Source organism: Schistocerca americana, chromosome 3 (genome assembly GCF_021461395.2).
Source record: "Schistocerca americana isolate TAMUIC-IGC-003095 chromosome 3, iqSchAmer2.1, whole genome shotgun sequence".
Taxonomy (NCBI): Eukaryota; Metazoa; Arthropoda; class Insecta; order Orthoptera; family Acrididae; genus Schistocerca; species Schistocerca americana.
The window spans coordinates 427,481,101-427,502,772 of record NC_060121.1 but is presented as its reverse complement, the minus strand read 5'-3'; the positions used below and the strand labels follow the sequence as shown (position 1 = coordinate 427,502,772).

General features: G+C 40.5%; 1 protein-coding gene across 1 annotated transcript in view; it reads right to left on the bottom strand.

Annotated features, from left to right (window-relative positions):
* Positions 1 to 9,985: 9,985 nt before the first annotated feature.
* Positions 9,986 to 21,672, bottom strand: part of LOC124607262 (solute carrier family 22 member 7-like) — a 134,297-nt gene continuing 122,610 nt past the window's right edge. Inside the window, exon 9 of the mRNA XM_047139536.1 lies at positions 9,986 to 10,439. Within this exon, the coding sequence (XP_046995492.1) occupies positions 10,263 to 10,439 (177 nt within the window). The 3' untranslated portion in view covers positions 9,986 to 10,262. The remainder of the gene's footprint in view (positions 10,440 to 21,672) is intronic.

Here is a 21,672-nt window from a genome sequence, read left to right as displayed (position 1 = left end):
AAACACTGCGGTTTGTGACACTGTGTTTTAAAACGACCCTTTTCTCCGCAGCGATAACATTCTTTGTTACACACAAACATTTTCTGATCAATTCGAGAGTACCACTACCTATTCAGGTGACACAAGGCAATACCAGAAACCGATATACTCATGAATGTGATGTTATTGCACTGCTTATCACGATACTGGCATACGAGCTGAAACATTCGGTCAGCGGTAACCCGAATCTTCCGCGAAACTATAACCCCATAACAAGGGCTGTCTTCTGATTATTATGACTGTTCCAGTGATAGTCATTGGGAAACGGAATGTTGTTCCTGCTATGTGACTGGTAGTACTAATAACATTCCACTGTTTTGTAATTCCAACATCGACATCCCCTTGGGCTGCCCTTGTTCGTAACAGTTCACTGTCATCATCTGTGGAGCAAATATGTAATAAACTTGATGCATACTCATCCACTGACAGTATGGGTGTGGCGCCAGAATACCTCTCTAGTGTCCTACCACTTCCACTTTACCCAGGAATAACCCTTCCTCACGCGCACGTGTGCAAGTTTGAATCTTCCTGGTTGGGAACATCGTAATCTTCTCGCTTTGGCGCAAATGCAGCTCATATATTAAGGTCAGTGCGTAGTTACCCCTCTCCTTGAAAAGTAGCAACACCTCCTGAGTTTTCCCCTTTACAAATCTCCCTGCGGTTTCCCATTTCACAAGATAGTGGTGGATAATTAAACACTGTAATTCGTGTTCACACTTGCCGCTGGGAAAAGAACCAGTACATAAATGTCTATGGGTATTAATCTCCGCTCATAGGATAAAACAACGAGAAACAGTATTCCGTTGTTTCTCTAACGCGTCCACTGCTAATCTCCCAAAGAGGAGCAGTATCATCAGTGATACCCTTCAGTTTCCCCTTCTCGCAAGGCTCATTGTACATGATTAATTACAACAGAAAGCACGGTATTACCTTAGCCTGCCCGGCTAGCCGCTCGGTCTAACGCGCTGCTTCCTGAGCAGGAAGGCGTGCCAGCCTGTGGATGGTTTTAAGGCGATTTTCCATCTGCCTCGGCGAATGCGGGCTGGTTCCCCTTATTCCGCCTCAGTTACACTATGTCGGCGATTGTTGCGGAAACACTGTCTCTACGAACGCGTACACCACAATTACTCTACCACGAAAACATTGGGGTCTTGGGTTTACACTCGTCTGGTATGTGCCGTTGCCTGCGTATGGTGTGTGTGTGTGAGGGGGGTGGGGGTGGGGGGGAGGAAGAGGGGTGTCCACTGGGGCCGAACCACACAGTAACCCTGGGATCGGTCTGGGGTGGCGGTGAGGTGGGTGGACTACTGTGGCCTTTTGTGGGGCTGTGAACCACTGAGGGCTAAGACAGGACGAAGCTTTTCCGTCGTTTCTAGGTCCCCAGTTCAACGATACACATACAATACAGTATTACCTTAGCATACTCGCATTAACTTAAATACTATTACAATATTTATTAAAAGTGGAACGAAACACTCTATATTACAACAACCCCACTACAGTAAGACAATGACACATTTATCAAGCAACATACCGAGAAACCGTTTATATACCCGCGTATTTCAGTATCTATCCTTGCCCTGACATTGCACACTGCTCTGAAAATTCGACCCTCGATGTTCCACCACCCGCCACTCATAGCATGGCTGTTGGCGACATTTGTTTCCGAAAGTGGCCCACACACCCACACCAGTAGCAGTTCACTGCTGACCAAGAAACACTCCTTTTATCCTGCACATCAGTTTGTAATTCTACTTCCGCCAGCTGCGTAGCAACCTTAATGGCAGCAGTCCAATCCTTTGGATTCTCCATCCACAGCCTCCTCCACATTTCGGCAGAAAGGCTTCTTAAAAACGTATTTAGTGCTTTGTACTCATCTTCTTGCAGAATAATTTTGCTCCCTCATCATCCTGTGATAACTCATTTATTTGCACGCTGATTTTCCTAATTACAACTAAATATTCTCCGACTCATTTCGTTTCTGGGACATCCTATTAAGTTGTTCCATGTAACATCCACGAGATAAATTTTATCTACAGTGCGACGAGAGGAAATTATGCCTCTAACAGTTATAAACATTATCTATTTGACATATAAAAAACAGTGAAAACGATGATAAATATTAATTATTTATATAATATTTTATGATGTAGTTGGACATACCGATGTGTATTATACAAAGACAATGATAATTGAAAATTCCTTTTATGTGTTGTTGCACTGTCGGCTGCTGCTGTAAGACTGACTCTAACGCGCGAGCAGCGCGGCGTGCCAGTCCTTATCAGCTCTTATCTTGCGCAACCGGAAGTGAATTATAGTGCAACACGAGCTAAGTAAATATATAGGACGCTGTAGCAGAGGCAGCGAAAAATTCTAAGTCCCAATCAAGGTCACACGCTGCTCGACGCGTAACACATATCTAACACGTAGTTAACGTATGGGGGGGAGGAAGAGGGGTGTCCACTGGGGCCCGAACCGCACAGTAACCCTGGGATCGGTCTGGGGCGGCGGTGAGGTGGGTGGACTACTTCCTTTGTTTTTACCTTTTGTTGGATGGATTTTGTAGGTTGCGGGCGCATGTCAAACTGAGGTCTGTTAATTATTACTTCAGAAAAGAGTTCATTTTTATTATAAATATGAGTGAATAATTATTTGTAACTTTAATTCCTCACTCAATAAGCATTATCTGTGTTAATTATTTCTTTCCGCCGAAAGGAGCGCAGCCATTGATGATAGCGATTTGTATCGCGTTTTTTTTGGCTGTATTTTCCTTAGAAAAAAATCAAATGTTTGCTTGATGAAGTGTAAATAGTGCGCAATATGAAAGTAAAGTTTAATAAGCATTTCAAATACTTATCCTATTTGCTCTATCAATTGTCAGCCGCCATCTTAACAATTATCTCAGCGGCAAATTCAAATTACGCAACTCTACAGACATAAATGCCGAAGGTAATACAAATGTGTAAAAATAAATGTGCACCGGTGGTCCCGAACTCATTTTAATGAAAATAATTCGAATCAGATTGATTCTTTAAGAACAGTGCTCATAGCACGATCGTTATAACAAACTTTTCTAGCTGATGTATGGAGCCGAAATTAATTAAGCACGAGTTGCGAAGAATATTGTTTCAGGTAACATACGTCAGTGTTGTGCGCGGCTGATATTCGGTGGTTTTAATTATCATTTTGCTGAAGATATCTGTTTCCATCATAATCAACAGTTGTATACAATCTATTGTAAGAACTGTGATTTCGTGACACACAGCTTACAGACAACACTTTAACACGACGTTAACTTGGAGTTCTTTAGCAACTTGACCAAATCTTTAGCCGGGAGATAAATTATTTAGTAATTAATCAATGTAATAAAATAAGTTTATCATTTTCATTTACAAATTAGTTAAATACCAAACCACTGAATAACACAGCGAACGCCACATCCGTAAAAAATCTGTCGCTACTCTGTATGTGGTAGCGCTAATAGTCCGGTCTTGAGTTGTTCAAATGGGCGCCTCTTATTCACCCCCTCGTGATACATGATGTACTTAACATGGTCTCGTGTATTTCGTCCGACTACCCAGAGCAGCAGCAAATTCCAGATTTCCAATAAGCGCTAGCACGTCCTCAGTCACTAGAATAGCCACACATGTGAACCACAGAAGTAACACGTAGCACACTAAACGAAGCTTTTGCCTCTTCCGTCCCAGTTAGCTCACCCTGGTTACGACCATTACCTGTCGTTTAAGTGTCCACCTGCCCTTGCAGCTAGACTTAGATACTACTCAGACTAACTTAAACTGATGTTAAGAACAATGCACACACCCATGCCCGAGGGAGGACTCGAACCTCCGGCGGGAGGGGCCGTGCAATCCGTGACATGGCGCCCCAGACCGCGGCCACTCCGCGCGGCCAGGTGTCAATGACCACTTCTAAAATCACTTACAAGGGCCGGGTTTGCAGGCCTCTGTGATAGGTTGTTGATCTTGGCTCGCAGGAGTCAGGTGGTTAGTAGTTCACCACCACCAGCGGGCTAGCAGTGGAGCCATGAGTGGATGCAAACTTGGAAATTTGTGGTAAGGTGTTATGGGACCAAACTGCTGAGGTCATCGGTCCCTAAGGTTACGCCCGACTTAATCTAACTGAATCTAACTTACGCTAAGGACAACACACACACACACACACACACACACACACACACACACACACACACACATACATGCCCGAGGGAGGAGTCGAACCTCCGACGGGGGTAGAGTGCGGACCGTAACAAGACGCCTTAGACCGCGGGGCTACCCCTCGAAGCTCAGTGGATGCCTGGTACTCATTATAGATGCGTAAACCGACCGGTTTAAACCAATACTGGTCTCTTAGTTCTGAATAACCGCTATTTTCGGTATTTGTTTGGTCTCGGTCATAATATGTATGTTAAATTTTTTCTGATAACCAGGTTAAAAGTAAAAAAAAAGGCATATAAATTTGTCATAGCAGCAGTGATAAGTTTATTTTTTTAAATAATACTTTCTTAAAAAACAAAAAATGTTTATTGTTAAAAATTCCCATTGCTTTCAAATATTTAATTACTGTAGTAATTGGAAAAGCGGTCAGCACTGTTTTATTAACAACGCATACTGTTATAAACCAGCGACAAACACATGACATAAGATTTGGTACAGCAATGCAGAGAGATTAACATGCCTATTGCCGTGTGTCGTGGTCTATTGTACGGTACACGTGGTATATTAGACGGTACGCGTGTACCTGGGTTTCTTACTGTCGTCTTTCGACATTGGTTGTGTTGCAGAAGGGTACCATACGTAGTTTCGAAGTCTTTTACGGAATCCAGTAGTAATGAAATACAATTCCCCACATGCTTGAAAACGTTAAAAACGGGGGGAGGGACAAGAAACGTGCGACGACATACGCTCAAGTGCCAGAGAAACTGGTATATGTAAGTATATTCAAATGCAGAGGTATGTAAACGGACAGAACACTAAGCTGCGATCGGCAACCCCTATGTAAGACAAGTGTCTGACTCACTTGTTAAATCAGTTACTGCTGATACAATGGCAGGTTGTCAAGATTTGAGTGAGTTTGAAAGTGGTGTTATAGTCGGCGCACGAGCCATGGGACGCAGATTCTCTGAGGTAGCGACGAAGTGGGGACTTTCCCGTACGATCATTTCACGAGTGTACCGTGAATATCAGGAATCCGGTAAAACATCAAATCTCCGACATCGTTGCGGCCGGAAAAAGATCCTGTAAGAACGGGACCAACGACGACTCAAGAGAATCGTTCAAAGTGACAGAAGTGCAAGCCTTCCGCTGAGTGTTGCAGATTTCAATACTGGGCCATAAACAAGTGTGCGAACCATTCAACGAAACATCGTCGATATGGGCTTTCGGAGTCGACGGCCTACTCGTGTACACTTGATGACTGTCCGACACAACGCTGTACGCCTCGCCTCGGCCCATCAACACCGACATTGAACTGTTGACCAGTGGAAACATGTTGACTGATCGGACGAGTGTCATTACTAATTGTATCGAGCGGATGGACTTGTACGGGTATGGAGACAGCCTCAAAATGAGCCCTACACGTCAGCAGGAGACTGTTCGAGCTCCTGGAGGCTCTGTAATGGTTTGGGCCGTGTGCAGTTGGACTGGTGTGGGACCCCTGATATGTCTAGATATGACTTTGAATCGTGACACGGACGTAAGCATAATGTCTGATGATCTGCATCCATTCACGTCATTCCGACGGACTTCGGCAATTCCAGCAGGGCAATGCAATACCCCATACGTCCAAAATTGCCACAGAGTGACTCCAGGAACAGTGTTCTGAGTTTAAACACTTCCGCTGGCCACCCACCTCCCCAGACATGAACATTTTTGGGCATATCTGCGATGCCTTGCAAGTGCTGTTCAGAAGAGATCTCCACCCCCTCGTACTCTTACGGATTTATGGACAGCCCTGCAGTATTCATGGTGTAATTTCCCTCCAGCACTACTTCAGACATCAGTCGAGTCCATGCCACGATGCGTAGCGGTACTTCTACTTGGTCGCGGGGGCTCTACACTGGTGTACCAGTTTCTTTGGTTCTTCATCGTATAATGAGAGAACATCTATAATGTTCCTAGGAAGAGGAGGTACATTTGATGCATACTTGAGGATGATAATTGAATCTTTAATTTTATGTCTGCCTCTGGGTTAAAAATAGATCTCATTCAAAAGTGATGATGCAGAGAAGTCATCAACTTGCGAAGTTCCATGGTCGCTGTCACCACCCCATCTCTTTCACGTTCGCAATCATTGCTGGAGACAATGCGACCGATTTCTACCACAGCCTCAGCCCCATATCGTCTATGATTTTATATTCCTCCACCTTTATTAGATGTTTTCGGTGTTTGTTCGAAGTCTAAATTTGTGGAAGTAGCAGCAGCGAGAAACCGAAAGAGACAGATTTTTCGAGCTATTTTAACAGTCACGTTTAACTGAAGACGAAAGGAATCTGTGTAACCGAAAACCAGTTACTCCTGTCCGACGTAACGTCTTGATAAGCTTTCACAGCAGTAATTGTCACAATTAATAAAATACGCCGGACTATTATGCCGTGATCGAAGTGATTTCACTTTAAAACCCAACGTTTCGTCCTCATCTGCGGAGGACGTTTTCAAGAGGAATCGTAGGTTAGTTGAACGTCCGATTCACACCTGGTTCGCTACTGAGCGACGTTCAACAAAGCTACGATTCCCCTTGAAAATATCCTCCACAGATGGGGACGAAACTTCGGGTTTTAAAGTGACAACTCTTCGACGACGGCATAATATCCTGGAATATTTTATTAATTGTGGTAGCATCATTGTTAAAATATTAATTTATAGTTAATTAACTACGACAACCGTGATGATACACAATGACTCCAACGTTTCATGAACGTATGTGGTAAGTGGCCTGTGAAGAGATGCGGCCGTCAACAGGCGACCCGGCGACATGCAGTGTCGTACGGCTGGTAAAGTGATGACGGAAGCCACTCGGTAAGGCTGGTGACGTCTGCAGTGGGCGATGGCCCACAGTGCAAACAGCCTGTCACCACAGGACAGGGCGCACGAAGGTAGTGTGGATGAGGAGAATCGCAGCAGGAACAGTGTGCGTCCACATGAGCTGAGGCAGGCAGCAATGAGTTTCGCCACACGAGCGAAGGCCGCTGAGCGGCTGCACTGCCATAGGTTCTATCTGTGGGCTACGGGAGGCTCACTGATTGGAGGGCGCTATGCCAACTGCATTAATTTTAGAACAGGTACGGGGGACGCAGCTACACTATGTGATCAAAAGTTTCCGGACACCTGGCTGAAAATGACTTACAAGTCTGTGTCGCCCTCCATCGATAATGGCGGAATACAATACGGTGTCGATCCACCCTTAGCCTCGATGACAGCTTCCACTCTCGCAGGTATACGTTCAATCAGGTGCTGAAATGTTTCTTTGGGAATGGCAGCCCATTCTTCACGGACTGCTGCACTGAGGAGAGGTATCGATATCGGTCGGTGAGACCTGGCACGAAGTCGGAGTTCCAAAACATCCCAAAGGTGTTCTGTAGGATTCCGGTCAGGACTTTGTGCAGGCCAGTACGTCATAGGGATGTTACTGTCGTGTAACCACTCCGCCACCGGCCGTTCATTATGATCAGGTGACCGATCGTGTTGAAAGATGCAATAGCCATCCCCGAATTGCTCTTCAACAGTGGGAAGCAAGAAGGCGCATAAACCATCTATGCTGTGATAGTGCAACGCAAAACAACAGGGGGTGCAAGTCCTCTCGATGAAAAACACGACTATTCCATAACACCACAGACCCCGCATTTTACTGTTGGCACTGGCAAATGACGTTCACCGGGCGTTCACCATACGCACACACTGCCATCGGATAGTCGCGTTGTGTACTGTGATTCGCCACTCCACACAACGTTTTTCCACGGTTGAGTCGTCCAATGTTTACGCTCCTTGTAACAAGCGAGGCGTCGTTAGGCATTTGCCGGCGTGTGTGGCTTATGAGCAACCGCTCGACCATGAAATCCAGGTTTCCTCACCTCCCGCCTAGCTGTCATAGTACTTGCAATGGATCTGACGCAGTTTGGAATTTCTGTGTGATGGTCTGGACAGAAGTCTGCCTATTAAACATTACGACCCTCTTCAACTGTCGGCGGTCTCAATCAGTCAACAGCGGAGGTCGGCCTGTACGCTTTTGTGCTGTACGTGTCCCTTCACGTTTCGATTTCACGATCAAATTGGAAAAAGTGGACCTAGGAATGTTTAGGAGTGTGGAAATCTCGCGTACAGACGTGTGACACAAGTGACACCCAATCACTTGACCACGTTCGAGGTCCTTGAGTTCCGCGGAGCGCCCCATTCTGCTCTCTCACGATGTCTAATAACAGAGACAATAGCTGACCTAACACCAACTGATATCGGACGCAACAAACACAAGAGAAAAGTAGAACGTCATTGTACATTTACAAATAACCGCTTTCGTTAGAAAAAAGTTATTATCACCAGATATTTTTAAACCATAAATCAGAAAAGCACAATTCACTGTAAATATTTGTAGTAAATGAGAAGTGTAAAGCTCCCTTCCTCGGTGATGGTGTCGTTTTCCCTAAGAGAGAAATACAAAGCACGTATTGGAAAAAACCAACAAAAATATACAAACTTGTCATTCCAGCCGGCCGAAGTGGCCATGCGGTTAAAGGCGCTGCAGTCTGGAACCGCAAGACCGCTACGGTCGCAGGTTCGAATCCTGCCTCGGGCATGGATGTGTGTGATGTCCTTAGGTTAGTTAGGTTTAAGTAGTTCTAAGTTCTAGGGGACTTATGACCACAGCAGTTGGGTCCCATAGTGCTCAGAGCCATTTGAACATTTTGAACCAAATAAAGCTTCAGTAGGATGCACTTAACGTTAATATGGTTCCACTTAGTATACTGAGCCCAGGAATCATCCAAAAGAGAATCTAGATAACCTTTCAATGTCCATACTTGAACACGTACAGGATCGTCATACACTGTTTGTTACTAATGAATACCACGTACTTGGATCATATGATCCATATGTAATGTTTCTTAATGTTTTCTTTACAATGTTATTAAAATAGCTCATTACATGATTTTCCCATATGCACTGACGTATCACTTTTTATTGTGTTGTTTTATGCAATTTGTTATCATAGTAAACACGACACGGCGCCACAATGTTTACCCTACTGAAAACTAGTGGTGATCGAATTTTGCTATCACAGTTTCATGGAAACTCGCTTAACACTCTGTCTTTCATGTAACGTATGTTACTGATGACGGTCTTGTCCTTGTCCTTCCTTTGCATTTGGACACATAAGAATGGATGGTGTTTGCACTTTAATGTTGTGTAGTTGTTACGTCTAAAATAGTTATTACCATGAATTATGTATACCAGTTCGTTTGTTACATTTCTATTTTGTATCTCTGAAGACGAAAAAAATTCCGAAACGTGTCACCCATTCTTTGTGACCAGTAAGTCACTCTTGCGCTGCTGTGTCACTTTTTATGTGACCTTGCCCTATTAACAACAGATCTACGTATATTTACTAGAATACCCTCTAGCCCTCTACGTGACTTTATGCCACACCTTTGTTACTAATTAATTTGTTATTAGTTTTAGTAATCTCTGAGTTTCGTCAGTAATATATTTTTCTGCCATAATGTTGTTTCGTGTCTTCTTTCGATCAATAACTTTATTAATTTTCCTGAATCAACTTTTGTCTTGGTTGTACTGGGCTTGAAATTAAGACTATAATCATTTGAATGTGTTAAACTGTATTTACAGAATAATAATAATAATAATAATAACAGTAACAAGGGTAATAATGCATCATGAAAAAAATGAGGTTATTTCATAAATATTATAGTTTGCATGTTTTACTATCTTTAAGCTGGTAGATCGATTTGTTTGTCTTGTAGGTGTTCGATTTATATATCTGTTTCATTTGTAGATGTAACTGGTCTCGCTCACCACTTTACAATCATACCACTTGAATCATGGTCGTATCATTATTTCAGGAAGGAATTGCTTTCATTTCTGTTAGAATAAAGAACACCGCCTGTATATTTTTGTCATCACAGTATTTCTTTTCTCCAGACTTTTGCAGGACCATGTCCACAGCTCCAGTTCTGCTCAGCAATATTTTCTCGATCCCCTTTACTTTCTGGTAGGAAAACTCCAGTACTTCTGATTCTTTCCTAGGAGTGAAATATCGTTTTTTGTCTCCGGGAGCTTCTCGTTAAATGACTCCGGCACAAAAGACATTAAAGCCGACATAATCAGTGTCACAGCTGCAAGCACGCTGAATACGATATACATTCCAGAAGTCTTCCCCTGTAAACAAAAATATGAATGTCATATACTCACATCTAAATACACTGCCTGACAAAAAGGCAAGTGCGCAGGAGACAGGGAAAAAACTAAATTAAACCTCGCTGGCTCAGAGGGTATGTGATTTTATTTCAGTGATTACACAAGCGTATAAGATCACGAAGAACTTGGCAGTATAAGCCCAATTATCGGTTTGATGTTGCATGCCTTCTGACTTGGACTCGTCCTGCGAAGGCTGCTACAAAGCCGCAGAATCCTCTCCCGGGGCAAGTTGGCCAACAGCCGATGTAACTCGTCCTTCATATCTCGGATATTGACACGGAGTTGAAGTTACGTCCGAGCTGGATCCACAGGTGATCTATTGGGGGCAGATCTTGGGCTCTTTGTAGACACAGGAGTACATCAACATCACGCTGACCGTTTATAGAGACACACTTAATTTGTAGAAGAGCGTTGATATGTAGAAACATGACACCATCATACATTTCCGCGAGAGGTGACACATGACGACTCAGTGTGGTGACACCGCCAGACACCACACTTGCTAGGTGGTAGCCTTTAAATCGGCCGCGGTCCATTAGTATACGCCGGACCCGCGTGTCGCCACTGTCAGTGATAGCAGACCGAGCGCCACCACACGGCAGGTCTAGAGAGACTTACTAGCACTCGGCCCAGTTGTACAGCCTACTTTGACAGAGATGGATCACTGACAACTACGCTCTCATTTGCCGAGACGATAGTTAGCATAGCCTTCAGCTAAGTCATTTGCTACGACCTAGCAAGGCGCCATAGCATTTGATATTATTATATGAAGCATGTACAATCAAGAGCGATGTTCTACAATTATGAATTAAAGTTAAGTATTCCAGAAGCTATGTACTATTTCTGGCTATTATAATTCCTTGTCATTTTCCAGACCTCACGCCAGCCTGCGTGAGCTTAAACGCGTGCCTTTCGGCTACCCGTCCTAGTGGATTGGCTGTCGGGTCAGTCCACTACACTCAGGATATCTGCGGACGTACCGTAGAAATCCCTCAGTCACTATTAGCCTTGACCTCATGTCATCAGGAGTCGGCGACATCTCTGCGCAATTCGCAGAGATAACTCAGCATTTGACGTTTTTACGTCCCTCAGATACTTTGTCAGGCCGGATAACAGCACTAAACACGAACTATACTAATGCGCTCTGGTGGCCATTCTATCTACCACAGAAAATTTTAACTCGGATCTTTCACGTCCCCGGCGATGATGTGCACGTCTACGAAGTAACATAGACATCCAATAATATGATATGGATGTTTCATGTTGTTTTGTCAGGCAAGTGTACTTGTATTAAATATGTTTTTAAAGAATTTTACTCGCCGATACTACTGGTATAAATGAAAAGGCTCACAAATGTAGTTCATTAAAATAGAGGTCATAATGATAAATGAAGTCGACGTACGTCAAACGGACCAGTAAATAATATGGTGGCTATCGTTTGTTATCGACAATTACTGAGAGTTTTATGAATGCCATAAAAATACATACAGTTTTTCATTTATAGGATTTTTATAAGCGATCGTCATTCGACATCATTGTTCACCAGGGATAGTAATTATCTTCAGATCAAGTGGTTTCTTAATATCACTCAGTTTCCAAACAAAGTGCATATAGTATACTGTACAGAAACATTTAGGTCTTCTAGATTGTGTTACAAAGAACGAACAGGACGTAGAATTCCGTATCTCAACAATTTAGCCATCGACTCTAAAAAGTTTTGAAAGAATAGGAATGACTCTCTACTGGTTTGCGGTCCGCTCAAAAATTACCACCATATTCTGCACTGGGTCTAGCACCAAAAATCTACTACACTCCTGGAAATTGAAATAAGAACACCGTGAATTCACTGTCCCAGGAAGGGGAAACTTTATTGACACATTCCTGGGGTCAGATACATCACATGATCACACTGACAGAACCACAGGCACATAGACACAGGCAACAGAGCATGCACAATGTCGGCACTAGTACAGTGTATATCCACCTTTCGCAGCAATGCAGGCTGCTATTCTCCCATGGAGACGATCGTAGAGATGCTGGATGTAGTCCTGTGGAACGGCTTGCCATGCCATTTCCACCTGGCGCCTCAGTTGGACCAGCGTTCGTGCTGGACGTGCAGACCGCGTGAGACGACGCTTCATCCAGTCCCAAACATGCTCAATGGGGGACAGATCCGGAGATCTTGCTGGCCAGGGTAGTTGACTTACACCTTCTAGAGCACGTTGGGTGGCACAGGATACATGCGGACGTGCATTGTCCTGTTGGAACAGCAAGTTCCCTTGCCGGTCTAGGAATGGTAGAACGATGGGTTCGATGACGGTTTGGATGTACCGTGCACTATTCAGTGTCCCCTCGACGATCACCAGTGGTGTACGGCCAGTGTAGGAGATCGCTCCCCACACCATGATGCCGGGTGTTGGCCCTGTGTGCCTTGGTCGTATGCAGTCCTGATTGTGGCGCTCACCTGCACGGCGCCAAACACGCATACGACCATCATTGGCACCAAGGCAGAAGCGACTCTCATCGCTGAAGACGACACGTCTCCATTCGTCCCTCCATTCACGCCTGTCGCGACACCACTGGAGGCGGGCTGCACGACGTTGGGGCGTGAGCGGAAGACGGCCTAACAGTGTGCGGGACCGTAGCCCAGCTTCATGGAGACGGTTGCGAATGGTCCTCGCCGATACCGCAGGAGCAACAGTGTCCCTAATTTGCTGGGAAGTGGCGGTGCGGTCCCCTACGGCACTGCGCAGGATCCTACGGTCTTGGCGTGCATCCGTGCGTCGCTGCGGTCCAGTCCCAGGTCGACGGGCACGTGCACCTTCCGCCGACCACTGGCGACAACATCGATGTACTGTGGAGACCTCACGCCCCACGTGTTGAGCAATTCGGCGGTACGTCCTCCCGGCCTCCCGCATGCCCACTATACGCCCTCACTCAAAGTCCGTCAACTGCACATATGGTTCACGTCCACGCTGTCGTGGCATGCTACCAGTGTTAAAGACTGCGATGGAGCACCGTATGCCACGGCAAACTGGCTGACACTGACGGCGGCGGTGCACAAATGCTGCGCAGCTAGCGCCATTCGACGGCCAACACCGCGGTTCCTGGTGTGTCCGCTGTGCCGTGCGTGTGATCATTGCTTGTACAGCCCTCTCGCAGTGTCCGGAGCAAGTATGGTGGGTCTGACACACCGGTGTCAATGTGTTCTTTTTTCCATTTCCAGGAGTGTATTTTTTAATTCAGACACTGTCCGAATCACTTCATTTATTACCGACTTCCGGTCTGAGTCTGCGCTGCAGATCATCGTCAGGTCTAATTGGAACAGCAAAAAGGGGCAACGAAAACAAAAATTACAAAAGTGTGACATTACAAGTATTAGCATCCGAAGCTGCACAGTTAACAACAAAATATTTTGAGAACCCACACATATCTGGAGCCGCAAAATTCAGTTTGTCAGCTAACGTAAGGCACAGAGGTTATGGATGTGGTAAAAAAGAATATTGTATGGTCACATGTGTTCATGTTATAGGCTACAAAATTTAGGTATAGCCATTTGACATGTTCATATGTCATAAGCTACAATATAAAACCAGTGTCAAAGAGGTTCTTCCATCATAAAGGGAACTAAAATAAATAATGGAATCAACAGCTAGAAGACATGATCATCAATAGCAGGTTGCGGTATGTACATCATGTCACACAATAAAAAATAAAAACCGATGTAAAAGACAACCTCAAAGCACAGCATGCATAGTACATTTTCGTTCTGAACTCTATAGTTTAAAAAACATTGCAAAATTAACCTACTTATCCGATCAGCATAGTTTGAGTCTTCCACATATTAAAATACAACATTTACCTTTTAACGCTGGCGTCGCGAAATCGCGTCACATCATTGTGACCAAGTGTAAGGTTATCTGTATTCTAGCGCTAGGGCTGGTAGATGCAGATTCTACACAGAACTACCAACGCTTTTGACGTGTGCTGCCATGTCCTGATTGTTTCAAGTACTTCTAGAACGACATAATTTTTACTCTTTGTTTCAAAATGAAATTTGTTCAGGCATTAAGTGATTAATAGTGGACTTCATATTAGTGAATGAGAATTAAGATAAATCGAGGACCATTACTGTATGCTAAAAATTGGAAAAATGGGAAGAGAGTTACAAAAATACTATAGCTTCTTGAAAATACTACAAATTACGAAAACGTTTATCGATAATAGTGTGAGAAATAAGAGTGGCCGCTAGAGTGCAATACCTACCATAGCAGGTTGAATGACGAGCGAGACGGGTACAGTATTAATGGTTACGTGCGTATCATCGGCTGCAATCTATGCCGACTACCTTATACCCCGACCAGAAAACAAAATAAACAATTTCATATTTGAGGACTGAAGGGAGACATCAGGCACTAGGAAGTCATAATAAATACTGAACTAAGCTTCATGGGAAAATTCATTCTGCTCATTAAGATTCTTGTCGGGTTGTTTTATTTTAGCAGTATAAATTTAAATTTCCACAAGACGTCGTAGATATGTATTGCACTTTCTGCCCCACCGGCCCCAGATCGTAGAATCTATTCAAATCCATATATCGACCATATGAGACCAACTCCACTTAGCTAAAGGAACAAGGGCATGATAATGAATACAAAATAGAATGAAGAAGTAATAGTAATCACAACAGGAAAAGAACTATTTCGTTCAAGAACACCACCAAAGTAGAAGAGTTCAAGGAACAAAGAAGATACAATTCAAACCCATTAAAATCAAAGCACCGCAACTCCAATTGAAACAAAACCAAATCGAAATAAATTAGTCACTTATAGAAAAATCTAAATCAAATCACAAGTAAATACAACACATTGTTATGAAGGCAAAAACAGATCTCTCTTTCTAGAACAACTAATCGGACCCCTCTTCAAGCATATAATCAAAAGGGGGTCAAAATCTGACCTCCCTTACACTACATATCGATGTTAGATATGAAAAAATGAAGAAAATTTTGAAAAAATGAAGAAAATTTTGAAAAAATCCGTCGGGTACCTCCTTTGACCCTCAAAAATGGTCGAAAATGATACATTTATTTTCGGTGAAGATAAAAATTGAGAAAATAAATAATATTTCTTATATAATAAATACAATGTCAAATACTGTTAATGACGAAAGCAATGAGAGTATGAATGAAAGTGAACTTAGAAATAGTCAAACCAATATGTGTCCTAATTTTAACAACAAGTCAGTTCACAGGCTACTACAAATCTGGAGAGCCAACAACATCTGTGGTTATAGTTCTCGAGATAAGAACAAATTAATTTCAAGACCAACTGACTACTAAAACACACCACATGATTCCAAATATCTACATGATATGACACAACACAAATCGTTTTGCAAAACCTACAAAAACTGAGGCTATAAAAAATTTAACAGAGATGCTCTTATTAAACATATAATCAAGTCTGGTATTAAACCATACCCACCTACACAACCACCTTTTTATAATGAGGACAATGAAAATACTTTAATCAGTCCTGTATCACGAGGCAAGCTTAATGTTGTTAAGAAGGAACAAGCCCTCAAATGTAGGCTCGAAACTTGGTTATTTGAACAACAAGAAATTGCTCCTTCTGACGATCCTGTTACAGCATTTTTAAAACAAACATCCAAAGACATGATTAATAAAAGTGAGAGCACTCTTCACAAACAAAATGCACTTAAAGTTAATGTTCTACTAACGTGTGATTATGAGAAAGGAAGAGTAATACAAGAGTTTAACTTTAAGACTAAAAATGAAAGAATCTCAGAATCAACAAACCTAACCAGATATATGACAAAAGTTAGAAAACATTTACTTAGAGAGATGAGTGAGTGTCAAGGAAGAGGTTCTGGCTGGTCTCTCCACAAAATTAAAACACTTGAATTAAGACTTAACACATATACGCCCTATGCAGGAAATTCTTACTTTGATCTAATGATAACAAGTATTTCTTATATTGTCTAAAAGCTTATTTACATCCACCACCTCGCAATGATCATAATCCTGATCGAGTTTTAAAGTATATTAATTGGAAGGATGATATTGATGATGCATTTAAAGATATAACATTCCCTTTCTCACTTAAAGATATCCCCGAAATTGAAAGACGAACTGGATTACAAATAAATGTATTTCACTATGATTCAAAAGGAATGATTTATCCTCTCTATCCAAATGAAGCAAGAAAAACTTCAGATAAATCTGTCGATCTTTTATTAGCAACTAAAGGACTGCAGAGACACTTCTGCTTGATTTGAAAGCTTTCTCATCTAATTTCTGCTCAAGTAAGTAAACACAAAGAAAAGAAGTATATTTGCAGAGGTTGTATGCTACACTTTAACAACGAAACCAAATATAACAATCACATCCATGACTGTTGTGCTAATGATGCTGTGAAAATAGTAATGCCAGAAGAGGGCTCAAAAATTTAAGAACATTAAAATATAATGCGGCTGTCATATGTGATTTATGCTGACTTTGAATGTCTAAACTGTAAAATTTATCCTAAGAATCACAATCATACCAATCAAACAAGAAAATGTCAAAAACATGAACCATGTAGTTTCGCTTACTGTGTTATTAAAAATGAAATGTTAACCGAATTTAAACAGTACAGAGGTCCAGAAGCATCAAAGAAGTTTATTCAAGACCTAACAGAAGAGGCCAAGAAGATTCACCAACTATATAAAAATGTTGTACCTCTAGAAATGACTGAAGAAGATGAAGCCTTATTCGATAGTTCAGAATCATGTTTGTACTGTAATTGAGAATATAAACTGAAAATTATAAGACTAGACACCATGATCATCTTACCAGCCAGTTTATAGCACCAGCATGTAATAATTGATACCTTAAACTTAAACTACCTACATTTGTTTGTTTATGCATAATCTTAGTGGCTATGATTCTCATTTGCTTATCAGAGAATTAGTCTGCACAAATGAAGAAATTGATCTTATTCCAAACAACGAAGAAAAATACATATCATTTACTAAGCATGTTAAAGAAGGCATTAACTTAAGGTTTGTTGACTCGTTTAGATTTATGTCCTAATCTCTTACCTCTTTAGCTAATAGTCTTAAAGCAGAGCAAATGCCTCACACAAGAAAATACTATAACGAAGATTCATTAAAACTTGTAAGTCGAAAGGGAGTATACCCTTACGATTTTATGGATTCATGAGACAAGTTTAAAGAAACACAACTTCCATCTATAGAAGCCTTTTACAACAGCCTTGAACAATCAGATATAACGAGCAAAGATAATAAAAATGCTAAAAAGATTTGGAAAGATTTTGATATGAATAACATTGGTGACTACCATGATTTGTATTTAAAACATATGTGTTATTACTAGCTGATGTGTTTGAATGCTTTAGAACTACATGCATGAGCACTTATGATTTAGATCCCACATGGTATTACACAAGTCCTGGGTTGGCTTGGGATGCTATGCTAAAAATGACTCGAATAAACTTAGATATGATAACTGATTATGATATGATCCTAATGATTGAAAAAGGTGTAAGAGGAGGAATTTTCCAATGCTGTCAAAGATATGCGAAAGCAAACAATAAATATATGAAAAATTATAATCCAAATAAAGAAAGTAGTTACCTTGCCTATCTTGATGCAAACAACTTACATGGATGGTCTATGAGTCAACATTTGCCTTACAAAGACTTTACATGGCTAACTAAACAACAGATAAAAGATCTTGATATTGAAAACATACCGAAGAACAGTAACACTGGCTACACATTGGAAGTTGATTTAGGATACCCTAAAGAACTCCATGATCAACACAAAGACTTCCCATTAGGTTTAGAAAACATGTGTCCTCCAGATTCTAATCAACCTAAACTCTTAGGAACACTACACAACAAATAAAAGTATGTTATTCACTACAGAAATCTCCGAAATGTCTACAACTAGGATTAAAGTCGAAGAAAATACATAGAGTAATTCAGTTTAAACAGTCTGCTTGGTTAAAGAAATATATAGATTTAAATACAGAAATGAGAACCAAGGCAACCAACGATTTCGAAAAGAACTTTTATAAATTAATGAACAACAGCGGATTTGGAAAAACTCTGGAAAACATTAGAAAGCGAGTTGACATTCGAATTTTGGCTGATGCTAAGAAGTGTCTTAAACTCATATCAAAACCTAACTTTTACCATCGAACTATTCTTACTGAGTCATTAGTTATAGTTCACATGAACAAGACTACAGTTCTCTTTAGCAGACCGATATATGTGGGAATGAGCATTCTAGAACTATCCAAGGAACTTATGTACAATTTCCACTACAACTTAATGAAACCCAAATATGGAGAAAACATAAACATTTGCTACAAGGATACTGACAGTTTAGTCTACCACATCAGAACACAAGCCTTTTACCAAAATATCAAATAAATGATTGAATACTTTGATGCAAGCGATTATCCCCAGAATAACATATACAACTTGCCCCTGGTTAATACAAAAGTCTTAGGTAAAATTAAAGATAAACTATGAGGCAAAATCATGACAGAGTTTGTTGGATTAAGATCAAAAATGTATGCGATAAAATATTATGGCAAAGAAAGGAATTAAAGCAAGCAATGCGATAAAAGATTTAAACTTTGATGACTATAGGAACCATTTAACACAAGAATCCGAGATTTACAAGTCTATGGAACTAATATGAAGCAAACACCATAATGTGTCTACAATTGAATTTAACAAACTTGCTCTAAGTTACAAAGACGACAAACGATATATACTGCCAAATGGAATAAACACATTGCCTTGGGGACACTATAAAATTGAACAAGAGTTAAATAAATAATAAACGGCCAGATCTAAGTCTTCCATTTATGTTTATTAGTATTTATGTGTGTATGTGTGTGTTTTAGTATTAGTGCTTTTATAGGTAGTTCTTATAAAAGAGACCATGTGGTTCCCACTTAGACCCTCAAAAATGGCTGAAAATGATTAATTTATTTTTCATGAAGATAAAAATTGAAAGACTAAAAATAAGTTTTCTTATATAATAAACGAAATATGATGGAAAATAAAACTATAACTGAGCTTAAACAGTATTGTAGAGATAACGGTATTTGTGGTTGCTCTAAGTTAAAGAAAGTGGATCTAATAAGTTTAGTTAACTCATATGAAACAAGTTCAACGATAACTAATTCAAAGCTAAGGAAAGTTGATCTTATAATCTTGATTAACTCTTATCAACAAAGAAACAACCAAGATGAAACAACATAGAATAACCAAGAAGACGAAAAAACCAACGAAGACGAAAAAGCAGAGAACAACCAAGAAGAAATGATATCAATTAAAGTAAACCTTATAAAACAACTGATCAACATCTGAACCCTGAACATGTATGTTACTTTCAAAACCCTGTGTTTAAAGGTATAGTAATCGATGTTCTCAATAACCTATCAAGAAAAAAGTGGACGCAGATATCCCAACTAAGGAATCTGTCCAAAGATTTTATTTATTCGTTTAGGAAACAACTATGTTGGAGCTACATTACTTCTAATTATGCACAATCACTCTCATTCATCAAACGTTTCAAGAAATACATCGATTGGATCTCCTTATCAAGAATACAAACTTCACCCACTCATGAAGATATTGTTGACAAATATGCTGATAAACTTCATTGGGACATAATGTGTAGTAGAAGAGAATTTTTTAGTAGACAATATCGTTATCTCAACCAAGATTTCGTTTTAAAACACAAAGAATGTGAAAGACAATTTATCAGCTGGTCAACATACACATGAAAACATGTAGGAAAGATGTCTGAAAACTTCCTAAATCAATTTAAAGAAAATATTGATTGGAAAGCCTATAGTTCTGCATACAATTAAAAAAAGCATTCAACAAAAAGTGCTATTGAATTCTGTCGAAATTTCAGAGAATACTTAGATTGGAATGTTCTCTCTTGTAAAAGGATTTTACTCACGGAACTTTTGTAAATAAATTTGAAGATCTTATTAATTGGACAAAAGCCTCACCCTTTTTGAACGGACCATTAGTACGAAAATATCAAGATAGAGTCTGTTGGCGAGATGTACTTTTACATGATAAGAGTGAAAGTTTTATTCTTGAATTTGAAAACAGGGGATTCAAACCTATATGATCTTATATGGAGCCGTGAGGATAGAAAGTTCTCTGAAAAATTCCTAATGAAGATCAGAAACAAAATCGAAATGGTTCTATTTTAAGACGTAATGAACATGTCATTCCATCCCTCAAGAACAAACTGTTGTTACTTTAAACTGGTTTAACTGCGATAGAGAACTCATATGAATATCCAGTATGTAAAGAAACAAAAACTCAAACGCTTAAAACCTCACGCAATCATGTGTTTTGGACTGAGTGTATGCTTACTGTGTTAAGAGATAACAACACTTGTCCTTTATGCAGAACTATTATAAGACAATCAAACAATAATAACAACAATGACATAACTACTGATGACGAATTTGATTTTGATAAGCCAACTATTTCTGATGATCAATATGATACTCAAGAAAAACTGGTTACACCTTGAACATCACAAAAACAAAAATGAATTTAAAAAATCTTTTTACTCTTATAATAAATAGGATAAAGAAATCCATTATCACTCAATGAAATAGGCAGACCAAATATCCCATTCAAGAGCCTAAATGAACTTCCACTAAATGAAACACTATTAATCAAAAAGACTGAACTACTCAAAACCAAAATTGGAGCTAATGTCGTTGTTTACATAGACGACTACAATGTAATTTCACCTGATCGTTACGTTGAAGCATTTGATAAAAAAACCAGAAACGTAATTAACGATGGTAAATAACAATTATATCAATTTAAATGACAGCAGAAGTTTTCGCAAGATTGAATTTACAGGAAAATCAAATGAAAAACAATCAGAACCAGAAATTAGCGATAGTGAGTAACTGCTTTTTAGTTGTAAATCTTAGTTTCGTATCTGCTTTTATGGTATTAACTATTAAAGCCCAAGCTTAACTGTGTTCATGTAAAACCTAACCTTTCATGACCTTCTTTCAAGCGCAGCCTTGAGCTGTTTTTGTAATAAGATGTTTTTGTGTTTAAGCCTTTCCATTTCTGTTTCCGTTTTGAGTTTGCCTATTGCT